Source organism: Sciurus vulgaris (assembly GCF_902686455.1).
Source record: "Sciurus vulgaris genome assembly, chromosome: 10".
Lineage (NCBI taxonomy): Eukaryota > Metazoa > Chordata > Mammalia > Rodentia > Sciuridae > Sciurus > Sciurus vulgaris.
This window is the reverse complement of record NC_136470.1, coordinates 5,310,579-5,326,861: the sequence shown is the minus strand read 5'-3', so window position 1 is coordinate 5,326,861 and position 16,283 is coordinate 5,310,579. Positions and strand designations below refer to the sequence as shown.

General features: G+C 57.2%; 2 protein-coding genes across 2 annotated transcripts; both read right to left on the bottom strand.

The window, feature by feature from the left end:
• Positions 1-8,784: 8,784 nt before the first annotated feature.
• Positions 8,785-12,009, bottom strand: LOC306670451 (uncharacterized protein; the record flags this gene model as incomplete). The annotated part of the gene is made up of 3 exons (XM_079155092.1): positions 8,785-8,942; positions 10,837-11,265; positions 11,997-12,009. 3 exons carry the CDS (start codon positions 12,007-12,009, stop codon positions 8,785-8,787), a joined length of 600 nt encoding a protein of 199 aa, XP_079011218.1.
• Positions 12,010-12,064: 55 nt separating this feature from the next.
• Positions 12,065-14,533, bottom strand: LOC306670760 (integrin beta-2-like). The gene is made up of 2 exons (XM_079155702.1): positions 14,303-14,533; positions 12,065-12,574 (listed from the first exon to the last, which is right to left on the bottom strand). The coding sequence occupies exons 1-2, from the start codon at positions 14,516-14,518 to the stop codon at positions 12,383-12,385; spliced, it is 408 nt and encodes a 135-aa protein (XP_079011828.1). The 5' UTR covers positions 14,519-14,533; the 3' UTR covers positions 12,065-12,382.
• Between the last annotated feature and the right edge of the window lie 1,750 nt (positions 14,534-16,283).

Sequence of the window (16,283 nt, the reverse complement as noted above, 5' to 3'; positions counted from 1 at the left end):
CTTTTCCGTCACCTGTAAACTTGCGATTCCAGTGTACTCTCATTTAAATAATTTATGAAGCTACAAGGCAGATCCTAGTACTGACAGCCAGTCATTCAAAATCACGAATTTTGTATTTTTAAGCCTACCAATAACAAAGACTTTTTAAAAAAATGATCCCTCATGTATCCAGAAATACAAATTAAAAATGACCAAACAGCAAACCCCTAACCACTGCAAACCAAAACCAAGACCCTAGCTAAAAACACCTACAGAACTTACAGAAATTCATACCTGACCGCTTCAAATACGTTTCCCAAAGCATGTTCTGTTGGGTCTTTTCGTCACAGCAGGGGAAAAGCCGACTAAAGCGGTGAGCCCAGTCAACCTTAGGACAACTCAGACAGCAGCAACCACCGAGAAACTCCAAGGAAGAAGCATATTCCTAAGCAACTTGGAAGGCCAACGGATGCTTACTGGCCAGTTTTGAAGCTCCTACTGACAATCTGCCACACTCCGCCCACCTTCAGTTACCAGTTCATCCCTATCAGGGGATTAATTGTCTGATAGGATCATTTTTATTATATAGCTTAATATACATGGAGTGTTCTATGAATACCAGATTCGTGCAGTTTAGAAACAGAAAATAGGAAAACTACAATAAAGGATCTTTTTGTCACTGAGTCAGCAAATTCTGTGATGAAACCTATAAAAAAATCAAAAGCAAAGAGCCCAGGAGGGGAGGCTGCAGCTGGGTGGTGTGGCTCAGGAGGGTTTGGCCCCTCGGGACCAGAGAAGCCTCCAGCTCCTGGAGGTGGAACTTGCTTCAGACTGTTCTCAGGTTGTCCGTAGGAGCTTCAGAACTGGCCAGTATGCATCCGTTGACCTTCCAAGTTGCTCAGGCATATGCTTCTGTCCTTGGAGTTTCTCGGTTGCTGCTGCTGTCTGAGTTGTACTGAGGTTGACTGGGCTCACTGCTTTAGTCAGCTTTCTCGCTGCTGTGATGAAAAGACCCAGCAGAACAATTGTAGAGGAGGAAAAGTTTGTTCAATGGCTCACAGTTTCAGAGTCTCAGTCCATGGACAGCAGGCTCCATTCCCCCGGTCTCGAGGTGAGGCTGAACATCATGGTGGAAGAGTGTGGCAGAGGGAAGCAGCTCACGTGGTGATCAGAAGGCAGAGAGACACCACTCTCCAGACACAAAATATGTACCCCACGGCCCCACCCCAGTGCCCACCGCCTCCAGCCACACCCCACCCACCTTCAGTTACCAGTTAAGTAACTGATTGGATCAAGGGTCTCATAACCCGAGCATTTCTCCTCTAAGCCTTCTTGCATTGTTTCCCACAGGAGCTTTTTCGCCTCCAAACCACGACTCCTTCGATTGCTTCCCTGAGAACGTGTCTTCGTGGTCTCGCGCGAGCGACTGTTACCTGAAAGATTGAAACCTCTGCTTCTTGGGTCTGCCTTCTGCACATTTATTTGAAGACTCGTTACATTGCAGTCAATGTACAGGTCAGGTCTTTTTGAGATATCAGTGGCATTTTCAGAGGATCCAAAATTGTCACTTAAAATTGAAATTGCTTATAAATTTGGTTACCCCCTCTTCCAGTATCGTGGTTAAACACGTGACCCAGTAGTAGCAGAACTGATGGGGGGTGGGCTTTAGTTTGAGCTTCTTACCCAACAAGGGATGATTCCAGGAGGCAAGGAAGCAGGAAGACAGACAGGAGAGGGGCAAAGCCAACACCAGGTGTGTAAAGGATCAGTTTAGTTCAGAAAGGCAGCAGGGCTGCCCTGGACAGGGAGACCCTGTGAGGGGCTGGGCCCTGAAGGCCGCTGAGGAGAGGGGCTTGCAGGGCTGCCCTGGACAGGAGACCCTGTGAGGGGCTCTGAGCTTTTCACCTCCTCCCACTTCCACTGGCCGGGCAGATTCAAATCTCCCCGCAACTGAGAAGGTCCTACGGCAGAGCAGGAGAGACCCCAGCAGAAGAGGACGCCGCAGAGCACGGGGTCTGTCTCACTGAAACCCTGCGCCGCTTCTGTGGACGGTGCGGAGTGGGACCCAGGGCGCCAGCGGCTTGCTTCACGAATGTCACCTCCTCTCCCTTTTCCTACCTGACTCCATAGTCCGGAGCTCTCAGGGTAGAGAAGAGGACTTGCAAAGCCCGGGTCAAGTGCTACCACTTCTGGCTTCATGAGTTCACCACATCTTCCTGCTTCTCTGGCAAACTCCTGAGCAATGTGCGGTGTTGGCAGCTGCTCTTGGCTTAGGATGATTCTAGAGAAGCAAGCGGGTGGAGTCACTGGGTATCGCGGAGCACCCTTTTGCTGTGAGGTGCAGTGATCCTCCTCTTACTGACCCCCAGAAGCCACTAGCCTGAAAATTCACAAGTGACTGTGCTTTACAGTCTTTATCTTCTCAGGCAAAGGCAGGCAGGTGCCGCAGGGACCTGCTGAATGCAAATATTTTGATGTGCTCTTTGGAAGAGCCCAACTCTCGGCTCTGCAGACAAAGCACGTGGTGGCTAGAGCCTCAGCGGTGGATGGCCCGTTTTCGGAGCACATCAACTCTGTCGACGTCTTGCTTCAGCACTAAAAACTGTGACATCTGTCGGATGTGACCCTGCAAAGAACAAAGCTGTGATTTACGTCTTCTCAAAAGCCTCAAATAAGAGCAGATTACTGGAGCGGGAGACTAAATAACAGAGTCAACTGCACGAACATTTCGGTGGTTATCAAAGCAGACTCTCAGCATCCTCATCACCAAGTGTGGGGAGGTGAGTGTGGAGACGAGACGGAGCTCGCTCTGCGGCCTGGGAGACTGGACCGTTGTTTTTCTGGAGGAGAAAGTTCTTGGGGAGACATTCATTTCCGGGACTGCTTGAATTTGGGAAGAGAAGGTGATGGGTGACACGGGGTTGGAGACTGGCAGCTGGAGCCCGAGGGCTGACGGGGGGGAACTGTGCCAACAGGATGCTCTGCACACCCCTTCCCCAGGAGGAGCTCACACTGTGGGCAATTTGGAGGGTTGCCCACAGAGGACAGACTCTCAGTGGGAAGATGATGGCGAAATTCAGAAGCTCAGAGCAGCTGGAGAAAACGCCGGAGTGTGGATTTTGTACTGACTCACTGTGACTGGGGAGCGTCCAGGAGTAAGTGAAGGGAGGAGGAAGGAACAGCAGCAGGGGTCAGAGGGCGTCCAGAAGACCAAGCAGCAGACAAGCGGTCCAGGGGGAGGCCAGCCTCCACAGTGAGGGGCCGGTGGGATGTTATGAAGGACCTACTCTTGGGCTGAGTCTTCCTTAATTGGTGGGTAAAGGTTGCCAAGGACCTTCTGAGGGAGTGTCTTTGAATGGCCAGATTCTTCAGAGAACTCTGACCCCAAATTATCTTCCATTATGGACACAAAGTACTGAATTTCTCTTCCTGTTTTCTTGATAGCGAAAGCCAGCCATTGATGACTTAAATGTAAACTTGTTCCCAAATTCATGCAGGACTTTAATCCCCAGGACCACGTGTTCATAGTGTTAAGAAGCTAGAGACTTAATCAACTATGGTTGTTCTGGAGCTGGGCCTTCTGGGAAACTGAGGAGCCCACCTTCAAACCCCAATTCTGTGATTAAATCAGAAAGCTTTCAAAATGTCACTCAGAGTAACAGGCATTAGTTAATTATAGGGGTAGGAAAAGGGAAGGGGGCACTCTTAAGAGAGAGAGAGAGAATGGGTCCCCTCAGAGAGGAGAGGGACAGCATGCCTTTCCTGTACTCCAGTTTTATTGGGGATCCTGGAGAAGTTTCCAGAGAATCTCACCCAGATCCAGCTCTTGACTTTTGACTGACAGCGGGATGACATCAGACTTTCAAGTCCCCATTGCCATGACCACTGTAGGTCACTTTCTTACAGATGTTCTGGTCAGGAGGAATTATTCTTATCTCCCTGAGTCTAGGGGTCTGGTCTGTGAGACGATCACAGAAGTCTTTTCCCTTCCCACAGAAGTCTTCCTCTCATGGACGCAGTTTTGGGTCTGCATTTCTCCTGCAGATAGCAGGTAGTGAGCTGAGGAATGTGACATATCCTGCCCACGAGGCCAGGCAGGCTGCAGGTACGTTGCTTCCTGGAGATAAAGCATGTGGGGTCAGCACCGTGGGCCCCTCCTACAGGATTATTCCCTCAACCTGGTGTCCCCGCCACCGCATCTGTCTGCCCCATAGCGTGGTGTCAGAGGTAGGGCCCTGGGGCGTGCTCAGACTAGGTGAAGTCTTTAGAGCAGAGCTTCCATGATCCTCCCCAGAATGCCAAGCCTGTGGACGCCCTTTCCCACCCTGCCCTGTGCCCTTTCCTTCCTTAGGGGACTCACTCTCCCACTCCCTCCTAGCCCAAGACATTCCTCTGTGTCCTCGGAGTCAAGGTCATCAGCCGGGACAGCCCCTGTGCCGTCCAGCCTTCTCAGAGGTCCTTTGCTTTCTGACTGAGACCCGCTGTGCCCGAGGATACAGCTGTGGCCTGTGTGCTCAGGAGGGGGCTGTTCCCTCTCCGTCCTCCGGGTGCACATCTGGGGAGGAGGCTGGGCGTCTCTCTGGCCTCCATAACCCCTTCCTGACCATGGTTTCTCTTTTCCTGAACACCTGGCTCCCGTTCTGTGACTGCTGTTACTGTGTGCTCCTTTGGGCTCTCCAGGGACTCAGAAGCCACAAGGTGGTGCTCTTCCTCCCTCATCCAGACCTTTGCCGTAGGGTTTGTGGATCTGATTGGGTGGCTTCTTCTACATGTCTCTCGTTATTCTGGTGCCGAGACGAGGCCCCCGGGCCAGGCCCTTCGATGGTCTGTTCATCTCTGCTGTATTTCAGATCTCGAATGTTTCCACAAAGTCGCGTTCAAAGGTCTGAGCCCCCGTCGTGCTTTTGGGAAGGATGGAAATTAAGAGGTGGGGCCTGATGGAATGTTCAGGTGGTTGAGGTAGGGCCCTCGAGGGGGTCCTGGGACCCTGGTTTCTTTTGTTCCTGGTCCTGAGGTGTGTCTGGCTTTGCCTCTGCCACACGCCCCTGCCATGGTGTGCTGCCAAGGCCCAAAGCCACAGGGCCCGTCACGGACTGAAACTCCAACCTGAGGCCAAAATAAGCCTTTCCTCTTTATAAGCTGACCTGTTGTAGGTGTTTGTTACAGTAATGGGAAGCTAAGTAATGGGAAACCAAGTCCATCCCAAAGCCACGCCCCAAATCAACATGGCGGGAAGTACTCCTCAGACGGAGAGCTGGAAGAGGGACTGAATATCTGCTGAGTAATAATCCCTCCCAACTGGTGCCCTTGTCTTGTTTCACTGGATGATCAACAGACGTTCATTTCCCCACCAAGCCTGCCAGCCCCCTACCATTCGGAACCCCTCTGTCTCATCGGAGCCCAGTCAGGCCCTGTTCTTGTCTCCCCTGGTGATGTCAGGCAGCTTCCCTGTCTCCAAGTTTCCCTTCACTCTGCTTTCCATGAGCAAACCTTCTCTACCGTTTCCCAAACCAAAACGTGGCCCTTCTTAGATTTCTTATCTGCCTCCAGCCACCGAACCAATTGCTGTTCTTTAGAGCAACACGCCTCAGATGAGTTGCCTAGATCCACGGTGTCCACTCTGACCTCCAGACTCTCTTCCCCATCCCCCCGCCCCTGTTCCCATCAGGCTTTCATCCTCCACATGGAGCCGCTCCTGGCAAGGTCCCAGCCACCTCCATCTTGTCAACCAGCGGACACTTGGGGGTCCTCGCTCGCTTGGCCATCAGCAGCCTTCAGAACAGTTGACCGTGTCCTTTCCAAGTCTCTCGTGTGGTTCCCGTGAACCTCCGCTCTCTCCTCTCCTTCTCCAAATGCTCCTTCACCTGGACTGAGTTTCTGGTGCTCTTCTCAATCTATGACCCCTCTCTAAAAATGGTTTATTGTCTCATGACTTAAGAGCCAGGTATAAGTTGGGCATCTCTGATCCAAAAGTCCAAAATACTCTGAAAAGTTCCCAAATCTGGAGACTTTTTGTGTACTAATATTATGCTTAAAACTTTCTGGATCCAGGAGCCTCTGGGATTTTGGCACTTTTGGATTACGGATGTTCAACTGGCGAAGTGTAAGCCCATGTCACCAAATCAGAAAAAGCCGCACGTCTGACACCTGTGACCCAGGCAGTTCTGATAAGGGATTCTGACCTGAGATGCTGGTGGCTGCACATGGGTCCCTTCATGCCTGTCTCCTCCGCCAGCCTCCAGGCTTGTCTGATGTCTGTCTGGCATCTCAGCTGGATGTGGAATGGAGGCCGGGATCCATGTGTCAGTGCCAGTCTGCTCCCCAAGCCCCCATTGCTCCCAGCAGTCAGCGGGGCCCGTGGGTCAGGCTTTGGGCCGTCTTCACACCTGGCATCCGTTGTCTCATTGTGATATCCCTCGACTACCTCTGGGATCCGGCTACTTGTCACCACTCTGTAGGAGGCACAATGATCCCTAAAGATGTCCACGCTCTAATCCCAGGACCCTGAGCATTTCCTTACGTGACCAGAGGGAATGTGTGGACGATAAGGTTGCAGCCTTGAGCTGGGAGACTCCTGGGTGGGCCAACCTGATCACGTGAGCCTGAGAGGAAGAGGAGGGCAGGAAGGTGGGCCAGGGAGATGCGCGTGGAGAGCGCCGCCCCTGCTGTCGGCTTTGCAGATGCACCAGCCAGGAGTGCAGCTGCCCCGAGAAGGGCACAATGTCCTCACGGCACAGGAAACCGAGACCTGGGTCCTGGAACCACAGGAGCCACCGTGACAATGGCTCAAGCCAACAGGACGTGGATTCTTGCCAGAGCCTCAGGGGATGGGGCTCCACACGCACCTTGGTTTCAGCCTTGGGAGACCACGTGAGACTCCGCCACGCAGGGCTGGCCTACGTGTTCAGGGCACTAAGTACCTGGTGACTAAGTATCAAAGCAACGGGAAGTCATGCAGCCTCTGACACTCCACCCCTCCCGTCCCTGTCGAAGCCACTGCCACCTCTCCCCTGAGATAGTCTAGTTGCTTCTACTCCATATATTCAACTTGCGTGAATGTGTGTGTGTGTGTGTGTGTGTGTGTGTGTGTGTGTGTGTGTTAGTTACCCATTTGTGGGATTGAACCCAGAGGCGTGCTACCGCTGAACTAGATCCCCAGTCCTTTCTATTTTTTATTTTGAGATGGGGTCTCAATGAGTTTCTGAGTCTGGCCTCAAACTTGTGATCCTCCTTTTTTGGCCTCCCAAGTCACTGGGATGACAGGTGCGTGCCACCGTGCCTTTAGTTGCTTCTAGTCCATGAAATGGCCATGGCCACACTGTAACACAGGTCAGATGGTGCCATCCTCCGGCTCAGAAGCCCCTGAAACCTTGCTGACACATTCAAATCAAACCCCATTGTTTGTCACAGCCCACAGGACTGTGCGTCTGGTGCCTGCATAACGCGACACGATTTTGAGTTCCCCCATTTGCCTCCTTTCTCGTTTCACTCTGCTCACCCTGGCCTGGGACTTCTCAAGCGCACTGTGCCCACCCTGCCTCTGGGCCTCCGCCTGCAACACCCCTCTCGCAGCCCCCGCTCCTTCCCTGTGTCTCAGGTTGGCTCCCTTCCTTGGCGCACGTCTGTGCTCCCCCAGGCAGGCTGCCCTGGCCCCCGGCACAGAGCCTCCCTCCTGCCTCCGTGGTGTTCGTTAGTGTCAGCCCCACCACAGTGGTGTTCCTCTTCGGGCCGGTCACCGTCTCTGCCACTGGAAAGAGTTTCATCAGGCCCCTCAGAGTTTGTCTTGTGCACTTCTGTCTGGGATGTGGCCGGCTTGAAGGGCTCCTAGCAGAGAAGAGGGAGTCAGTACGTTTTTGCTGAAGAACTGCAGGTTGTGGCTAGGGCCCCTGCGTCCTGGATTCAATGCCCCCATGTCTGCTGTGTCTCCTGTGCTTGGGGACGGAATGAAGAGAGACCCTCAATTTTCTCAGTGACTGATTCCTATCAGGTGGATCACCATGGCAGTGGTGGAGGCAGAGCTACGGACAGCAAGGGTGCTGGAGGGGTTGTGGGACACTGCCTGTGTCCTTGGTGTGGGGACACGTTGACTGCACGGCCTTGCCTCCAGTGCCAGCCTGCACGGAGGTTTATTTCTATACACAGGGTTGGCGAACAGCACCATCGACAGGAAGAACTTACACCCTGGTAAGTTAAATGCAAATGGATTTGCCCACCTCTCCCAGGAAGCCACGCCCAAGTCCTAGGACTCGGAAAGTCCTGTTCTCAGGTCGCTATGGGAAGACTGCAGGTTGAAAGGGGAGGCTGGCCCTGAAGATGAGTCCATGTGAACCTCTGGCCTTCTCTGCCACTTGGAAGGCAGACTGAAGCAGAGTGGACCTCTGGTTTGCTGGCGGAAGCCACGTCAGGGTCTCAGGCTGGAGACGTGGTTTTGGGGTCCCTACTACTTTATTCTGTTGGCCTTGTCTTCACTCGGGGCTCCTAATTCTCAGCAAACTTGGGGTTCATGACTGTCATGGTGGTGCTCTTGAAAGGGGGTTGTCCTGGTGAGAAGCGTGGACATGGACGCCTGAAGGCAGGGAGGTTTCAGGAACAGACGCAGGAGCAGGTGGCCCCTGGGGCCGCAGGTCAGTGCTGGAGAAGTGAGCTGGGGCAGAGCTCTCGTGCACTGCAGCACACTCAGGGGACAGACTGCTGGGCAGGCTGTGTGCAGTCCCACACGGACAGCCTGGGCCTGCACCGAGCAGTCACGGAGCACAGGGCCATGGGCTCTGGGAGCCACCAAGGATGGCAACTTACATTGGTCCACTAGGCTTGAGGTCCTCCATTCTCGAAGCTCTTGGACTCCTGGAGGCTGCTCAGGTGGGTCGGGGCCTTCCAGATGTCTAGCAGGAGGACGCTGATAAACTGGGTGCCCACCACAATGCCTCCTATGACGGCGGCAGTTGTGGGGCCCTTCATGTACTCTGAGGAGGAAGCACAGCCCGGAGCGTCAATCCCCTCAGCCCGGTCAGCGCCTCGCCCAGTGGAGGTCCCCTGAGGCGCTCACCCTCCGTCATATCACTGCAGGTGATGAGAGAACCCAGCCTGGCCCCTGCCAGGAACAAGGCCGGCTGCAAATAACATTCCAAGGCCCCTTGGCATGGCCCCTTGTTCACAGAGAAGGCAAGGCCAGGTCACTAGTCACCTGGCAGAGCCTGGCAGGATGCCAGCCCCTGGACACGGTCATCCCTGCTGGTGCAGCCAATTAGCTGGAGCCTGGGGCCTGCAGATTCTCACTACTGCTCATGGTGGGAAGGTGCCTGAGGCCCAGCTCAGGCAGAACACTGAAGTTTGTGGGCTCCTTCTTATCATCCTGATTTTTGCATGGAAGCTCAGATGTTGAATAACTTGGCCAAAGTTGTCCCAAACCAGACGTGAACCTATCCTGGCCATCAGAGTAGCATGGCAGGTTGGAGTCTGAAGCCCCAGACCTGAGGAGGGGTCGTGAGCTCCAGGCAGAGCACAGGGAGAGGTTGGGCCCCACCTGCCTTGCATGGGTCCCCTGCTGGAGGAGGGGCTCTGGCCTAGCGTGAGTCCTGTGTGACAGCCCAGACTTCCTGCTGTCCTGAGTGGCCCTTGGTTTTCTGAGGCGGAATGGTGAGAGTCCCTGGGGCTGTGTACCCAAAACCTTAAGGCCCACTGGTCATGTGTCTTTTTGCCCAAGTCTAGCATCCCCAACACCTTTGGTCATTGTTACTCAAGGTACCTCCTGACTGCCCTGGCCCCTGCTCCATCTGCTGGGGCCTCCTGGACCCTCCTCCCATCACCCACCATCTGTTCCCTCCAGTCCTCCACCACCTGCATCCAGAGAAGGCTCCCTCCAGACCCCAGTCTCCACCGGTCACCTCGCCCCTCTCCACTCTGTCAGGTCCTAGGCCAAGCAGCAGCTCTGATAGCCCTGTGCCCACCCCAGCCTTGATGCGTGTGGGTTTACCAGGACCCCAGCAGGACAGTGTCCACCCAGGCCATGACAAGTTAGTGTCCCCAGGCCATGACAAGTTAGTGTCCCTAGGCCTGGCAGGACAGCATCCACCTTGTGCTCTGGACAGTGTCCACCTCATATCCTGACAGGACAGGGTCCACCCAGCCCTGAACAGCATCCCTTTCATGCCCTGACAGGACGGGGTCCACCTGGCGGCCAGGCGGAGTTTACAAGCACCACTTGCGAGAGCCGCTCTTCCTGGGAGCTGGCTTCAGGACCCCTGACCTCCTGCCAGGCTCCTGGGGCCCCTGACCTGGGCAGTCAGCCCCCACCAGACCCTCTGCTTCCTACCCCAAGGCTCCGCCCCTCCCCTCCGGGAGAACCTGGCCCACGGCCTCTGCCTCCTGGCCTGGCCGCAGCCCGCCTGGCCCTGGGCAGCCCTCTGAGTTGTGGCCCTGTGCCAGGAAGCCCTTGGACTGTGAGCCCAGAAGGACCGGCTGGGGCCACTGCACAGGCGTCACGGGGCCAGAGCCCAGTGGACAGCAGCAGGGATTGGGGTGGCAGTGCCTGGGCTCCCCAGAGATGCCCAGGTGGGGACCGTGCCACAGCTGATGGGCTCCCACGATAGTGGGAGAGGCCCGCTGGCCGCGCAGCCGCACTAGCCCTGGGACGCCGCCTGCTGCGCCTGGCCTACGCTGGGTGGGAAAGAGCCGCAGAGGCGCGGCCGGGAGGGCAGGGGTCCGCACAGCCTGCCCTGCGCGTCTCTGGCCAGCTGCCCTGCGTGGCGCGCCGGCGGCTGCGGGGGCCCACCTTGCCCCCAGGAAGAGAGACCCCTCCCGTCGGGCCTTGGCCCTCTGTCACCGCCCCTGGCCCGCCCAGGGCGCTGCCCGCCTCACCTCGGCCCTCGTCCACGTGGATGTCGTAGCGGTCCCTGCCGTCCCGCTGCAGCAGGGCGTAGGTCATCCAGCAGCCCTCCGAGTCCCGCTCCTGGCAGGTCTTGCCCTGCCCGGGCGGCTCTGCAGCAGCACGCTCTTGCACTCGGTGCTGCAGTTCTTCTCGAAGGGGCTCTTGTCGAACTTCAGGCACTCGGCGCAGGAGCTGCGCAGGAGCTGCAGGGGAGCTGGGCACGAGCAGGCACAGGAAGGTACGGAGGTGTGAGGGGACACAGATGGTGTGCACAAGTGTGAGGATGCATGGTGTGCAAGGTGCAAAGACTCGTTGGGGTGCAAGCACGTGTTGGGGTGCATGTTGTGTTGGGGTGCAAGGGTGTGTGGGTGCGTGTATCAGGACAATGGAGTGTTGGAGTGCATGGGCATGCCAGGGAACTCAGGTGTGCAAGGACACACAAATATATCAGGGTGTTCAGGTGTGCAAGGATACACAAATATTTCAGGGAGCTAAGGTGTGCAAGGGTGCAGGTGTGTATCAGGGTGTGCAACAGGCTTGGGTGTCTGCACACCAGGTGGTTCCTGAGTCGGGGTGGGTGCTCAGGACAAGCCCAGGGGTGTGGGTTGGGGGTGCTTTTGGGAGATGATGGAGGGCAGGCCTGAGGGACAGAGGTGTGGAGGGGTGGGGACAGGGCAGGCCTGAGGGACAGAGGTGTGGAGGGGTGGGGACAGGGCAGGCCTGAGGGACAGAGGTGTGGAGGGGTGGGGACAGTACAGGCCTGAGGGGACGGAGGTGTGGAGGGGTGGGGACAGGGCAGGCCTGAGGGACAGAGGTGTGGAGGGGTGGGGACAGTGCAGGCCTGAGGGACAGAGGTGTGGAGGGGTGGGGACAGTGCAGGCCTGAGGGACAGAGGTGTGGAGGGGTGGGGACAGTGTGGCCTGAGCACCCCAGGAGTGGAAAGGGAGAGCAGTCAGTAGGGAGAGGTGGTGGTGTTGAACAGGCGGGTCCTCTTGGGGAGGGCCTGGTAACTCTGGCCAGGTGGCTGCAGTTCTGACCCCTCAGCCAGCCGGCAAGGGGTGGAGGGAGCAGCTGTCTGGCCCCAGGGCTGGCAGCCTGGGCAGTGCGTGGAGGGGGTGGACATTAGCAACAGAGGCGAGGGTGGGCCAACCGCCTCCGAGCATGGCAGCCGTTGGGCCGACTCCTGACCTCCTGGTCCAGTGGCATGAGCCCTCCCTCTGCTCTGCGGCTCTCTGGGGAGCAGAATGCTGGGGCGTCCAAGGGGGCCGGGCTGCTCCCTTGGGGGCTGAGGGCGGAGCTGCGCTCGTGGGTGGGCAGCTGACCCTGGGTACGAAGGGCCGGTCTCTGTCCTCTGGTGGCAGCATCCATCCCTCTGCCAGCCAGAACCCGGCCTTAGGTGCTCCAGGGCCCGAGAATGGGGAACACGGCTGGCATCCCTGAGGGCACCCTGGCCCGGAGCAAGAGCAAGGCCTGGGGGTGACGCTCGTCCTCCACCTCCTCCTGCCCGGGTGGGGGCTGTGGCCGCCTGTGCCTGCCTCACCTGCAGATGCCGCACTCCAAGGAGCCCTGGCCTCCGCAGAGGCTGCGGTTCTGCCTCTGGTCCCAGCACGGGCACTCGCACTGGGCGAGGACCCGCACGGTCACGGTGTCTGTGAAGCCCAGGGCCCGGATGACAAAGGACTGCTCCTGGAGGCACTCTGTGGCTGTGACCCGCACCTGGATGGTGATCTGCAGAGCAGAGGGCAGGGCTCAGGCAGGGCCGCAGGCGCCCAGGTCACGGCCTGCTTCCGTCCCCGCACCTGGGTACGGGGCTTGGGTGGATGAGGGACCTGCTTCTCAGAGCGGCCTGGGTAGGAGGCCACGTGGATTGTCCCCAGGTGAGGGGAAAGAAGAAAGGCTGTGGACCTCAGAGCGGGTGCTGTGGACCAGGCAGGGCGGCCACGGGCTGTGCCAGCACCCGAGAGGGACGTTTCAGGATACCTTTTTTATTGGTATCAGGGATTGAATCCACTTAACCACAGACCCGCATCCCCAGTCCTTTTTTATATTTCATTTAGAAATAGGGTCTTGCTAAGTTGCTGAGTCTGGCTTTGAACTCTCCATCTTCCTGCCTCGGCCTGCCGAACTGCGGGGATTACCGGTGTGCGCCACTGAGCCCGACTTTAGGAAAACTTTTATCATACTCTCAGTAAAGGGGTTTTAAAGTTAGGGTTACAATTTGCCCATGAGTCTTGTCCATAAGTCCCGTGTGCTAAGGGTCCAGAATCCCAGGGAAGTCCTGGGCCTGGGACTGAGCTACATTCTGAGCCTGGGAAGGAGGAAAGCCACAGTCCAGGGGCCGTCCACTGGGGCAGCAAAGGTGCACACAGTTGGCGCCAGGCAGAGCATAGGGCCCTGTGCATGATGGCATAAGGAGGACAGGTGCTAGCAGTGGCTGCCAGGAGAACCAGTTTGTCAAATCAAGCCACGTCTAAAATGGGTTTAAGTGAATTTCTGCACGGTGCTTTAAGATAGAGCAGAAGTACTGTAAAAATGCATAATTTAAGTGAATTTCTGGATGGTACTTTAAGATAGAGCAGAATAAGTAAAAATGCATAATTTAAGTGAATTTCTGCATGGTACTCTGAGATAGAGCAGAATAAGTAAAAATGCATAATAAACAACTGCAAATCAGAACAGAACTGAATAAATTCCCACGTAGGTCATGCAGGGGAATGTTTGGTAAAAATCCACAAGCCAACATGTAGGAAGAAGCATCTGAAGGAATTCCAGGCTTATATTTAAAAAGGTAATAAAAGCGGACATTTTGCTTATTTGTGAATATTAGTTCAGAGCAAAAGAAAAAAATGAAAAACTGGATGATAAATTTCAATCTGAGACATTAGGGAAATCATGAGTATTTCTGATTATCTTTCTGGCTCAGGCCTTAATGGTTTTGTCAAACAGTAAACAAAGACCTGGGGGCATAGCTTGGTGGTAGAGGGCTTGTCTAGCATGCTTGAGGTCCTGGTTTTGAGTCCTAGGACTATAAAACCAAAACCAAACCACAAAAAAACAAAATCAAAACAAACAAAAATCAGGAAAACCCAATACAACCAGATGGGTGGTGTTTGCCCAGCTCTGCACGGCCGGTGGCTGCCCCCAGGGGGCGCTGTTGCTATGAGTCCTTCGTCTACACTGGCTGACTCCTGGGAGCTGGGTTCCTCAGGTGTGCTGAGAGGCCCCCTGGTGCCCTCCCTGTGTCCTCTCCCCAGTGTCGGGCACAGACTCAGGTAGGGCCTGTGTGGCCTCGTCAGAGAGGGTGTTAAAGGTGGGGATGGCGGCCAGCTTGGGGACGGCAGCCAGCTTGGGGATGGCCTGCATCCCCCCTTGCTGGGCCCTGTGGGAGCCCCCACTGGTGTCCCGAGATCCCCAGTGGCCTCCCGGGGTGTGGGACGGAGACCCAGCCAGGCTTACCGGGACGTTGATCTGCACGTCGTCGCAGTCCCCTCTGGGCTGGCCTGTGTGGGACTCCCCGTTACTGCAGAAGGAGTCGTAGGAGACCCTCAGGGTGTCGGGGTGGGTGCTGTGGTCCAGGAAGACTCTGGAGGAGAGTTTCTGCAGGCAGAGAGCGGCCTGCTCGGGGGCCATCCCGCTGTGCCAGCCCTGCTGCCCAGTGGAGTGGGCCCGCATCCTCCCCAGCCCCCCATCAGTGAGCAACACACGCCCACTGGAGCTCAGCAGGAATGCCAGGTGGGGAGGATGGCACTGCTGGTGCCACGGGTCTTTGTTTCAGTGACCAGAGTGACCTCAGGAAGGCAGGGGACCAACCTGTCCGAATGTCCAAACCCGGCATGGACCACATCCCTCAGGCCAAAGAACAGAGATCCCAGCCACGCTGGGCTCCTCCCGGTGTGGGGTCACCGCGGTGAGCGCTGGTGACTCTGAAGCCACTCTGGGCACGTGGCAGAACTGGGAGAGAGGAGATGTGCTGCGGAGGCCGGGAGCCCCTGCTCAGAGAAGGCGCCAGGAGCCCTCAGAAGAGTGCCCACTGGGCCGGGAACAGGGCAGTGCAGGACGGCCGGGCAGCTCCTCAGCCCAGAAAGGAGGGCGGCACTCAACCAAAGGAAAAATGCAGGTAGTCCCGGGACCAGGCGGGTGTCGCTGTGAAGCAGCGCTCAGAGCCTCGGCTACCAGCGGCTGCCCGCCGGCCTCGGAGGGCCTCCCACCAGCCCGCCCAGCGGCCAGCGGCCAGCGGCCAGGGCAGACAGTGGCACTGTGTGGAGAAGCCTGGCCGAAGCCACCTTAGCACGGTGGCCCAAGTGGACCTTCCGCAGAAGCACGTGGCTCAGGGACAGGAGGTTCCCGCCAGGCAGGGCCGCGGCCATTGCCTCCTGAGGCTGAGCCCGTGGAGCACAGACTGTGACCGAGGAGGAGCAAGGCCCTGCAGGAGTCCGCCTTGCACTGGAGGCTGGCCTGACCCTTCCTATGCGCCCGGCCGCTGCATCTGCCTCTAGGAAGCTTCTCTCCAGGCCCTGGACCAGGACTCCCCATAGGGGTGTGGCCTGAGTGATAGGTGGCCTCTGGGCAGCCTCCTGCCTGCAGGTGGGCCTGGGGCTGGCCTAGGGCAGCCCTGTCTGTCCGTCTGTCTCACAGTCCCATGGCCTCTGGGCTGCTCTGCCCCCCCACCCCAGGACATGGAGGTGGTGACCCTCGGTGTCCCTGGCTTCAGCTGCAGGGAGAGGGACCTAGGCCAGGAGGGCAGCAGACGTGTCCACACGGCTCTTACCGGCTTCTGGCACCAGGTGCAGCCAGGCCCCGACTGGATGCAGTCCCGGCAGGAGCTGACCTTGTACTTGGTGCATTCCTGGGAGAGGGCTGGGGAGATGGATAGGCGGGTGAGGCCCTGCACCCCTGGCCTACCGTGCGGGTTGAGTACAGGAGGGTGTGGGGAGGCCCGGGGGAGAGGACAGAGCCAGGCCAGCATCTGCAGCTCCATGGGGCCCAGGAGGGGCTCTGAGTCACCCCGGGGGTGCAGAGCAGATGCCCAGAAGGACACTCCTGCGTGAGGGTGGAGCTGTGGCCAGCAGCGGGGCCTCTTCTCAGCCTCTGGGGTGCTTGTGTCTAGGGGGACAAAGACAGCTCTGCTCTCCCTCGCGTATCAGGTGTGGAGTCACTGCCACAGAACTCACCGGACTCGAGGGAGAGCCCCCAGGATGAGCAGCAGAGGCCACGCCCAGCACGTCCTGTGGAGGAAGGGTCCCAATGGCTGTGGGCTGAGCCCTCCAGGGCTCCTCCTGGCCGGCCTGGAAGTGCAGAGCTGGGGTCCTGTTCCAGTTGCCAGGGGCTATGAGCATCAGGCAGGGCCAACCCAGGTCTGTCACCCCGAGTCCCCAGCAACGGGGCCAAACTGCTGATGGGGAAGGGGGGAGACCCTGGCTGGACCGGCCACTCACAT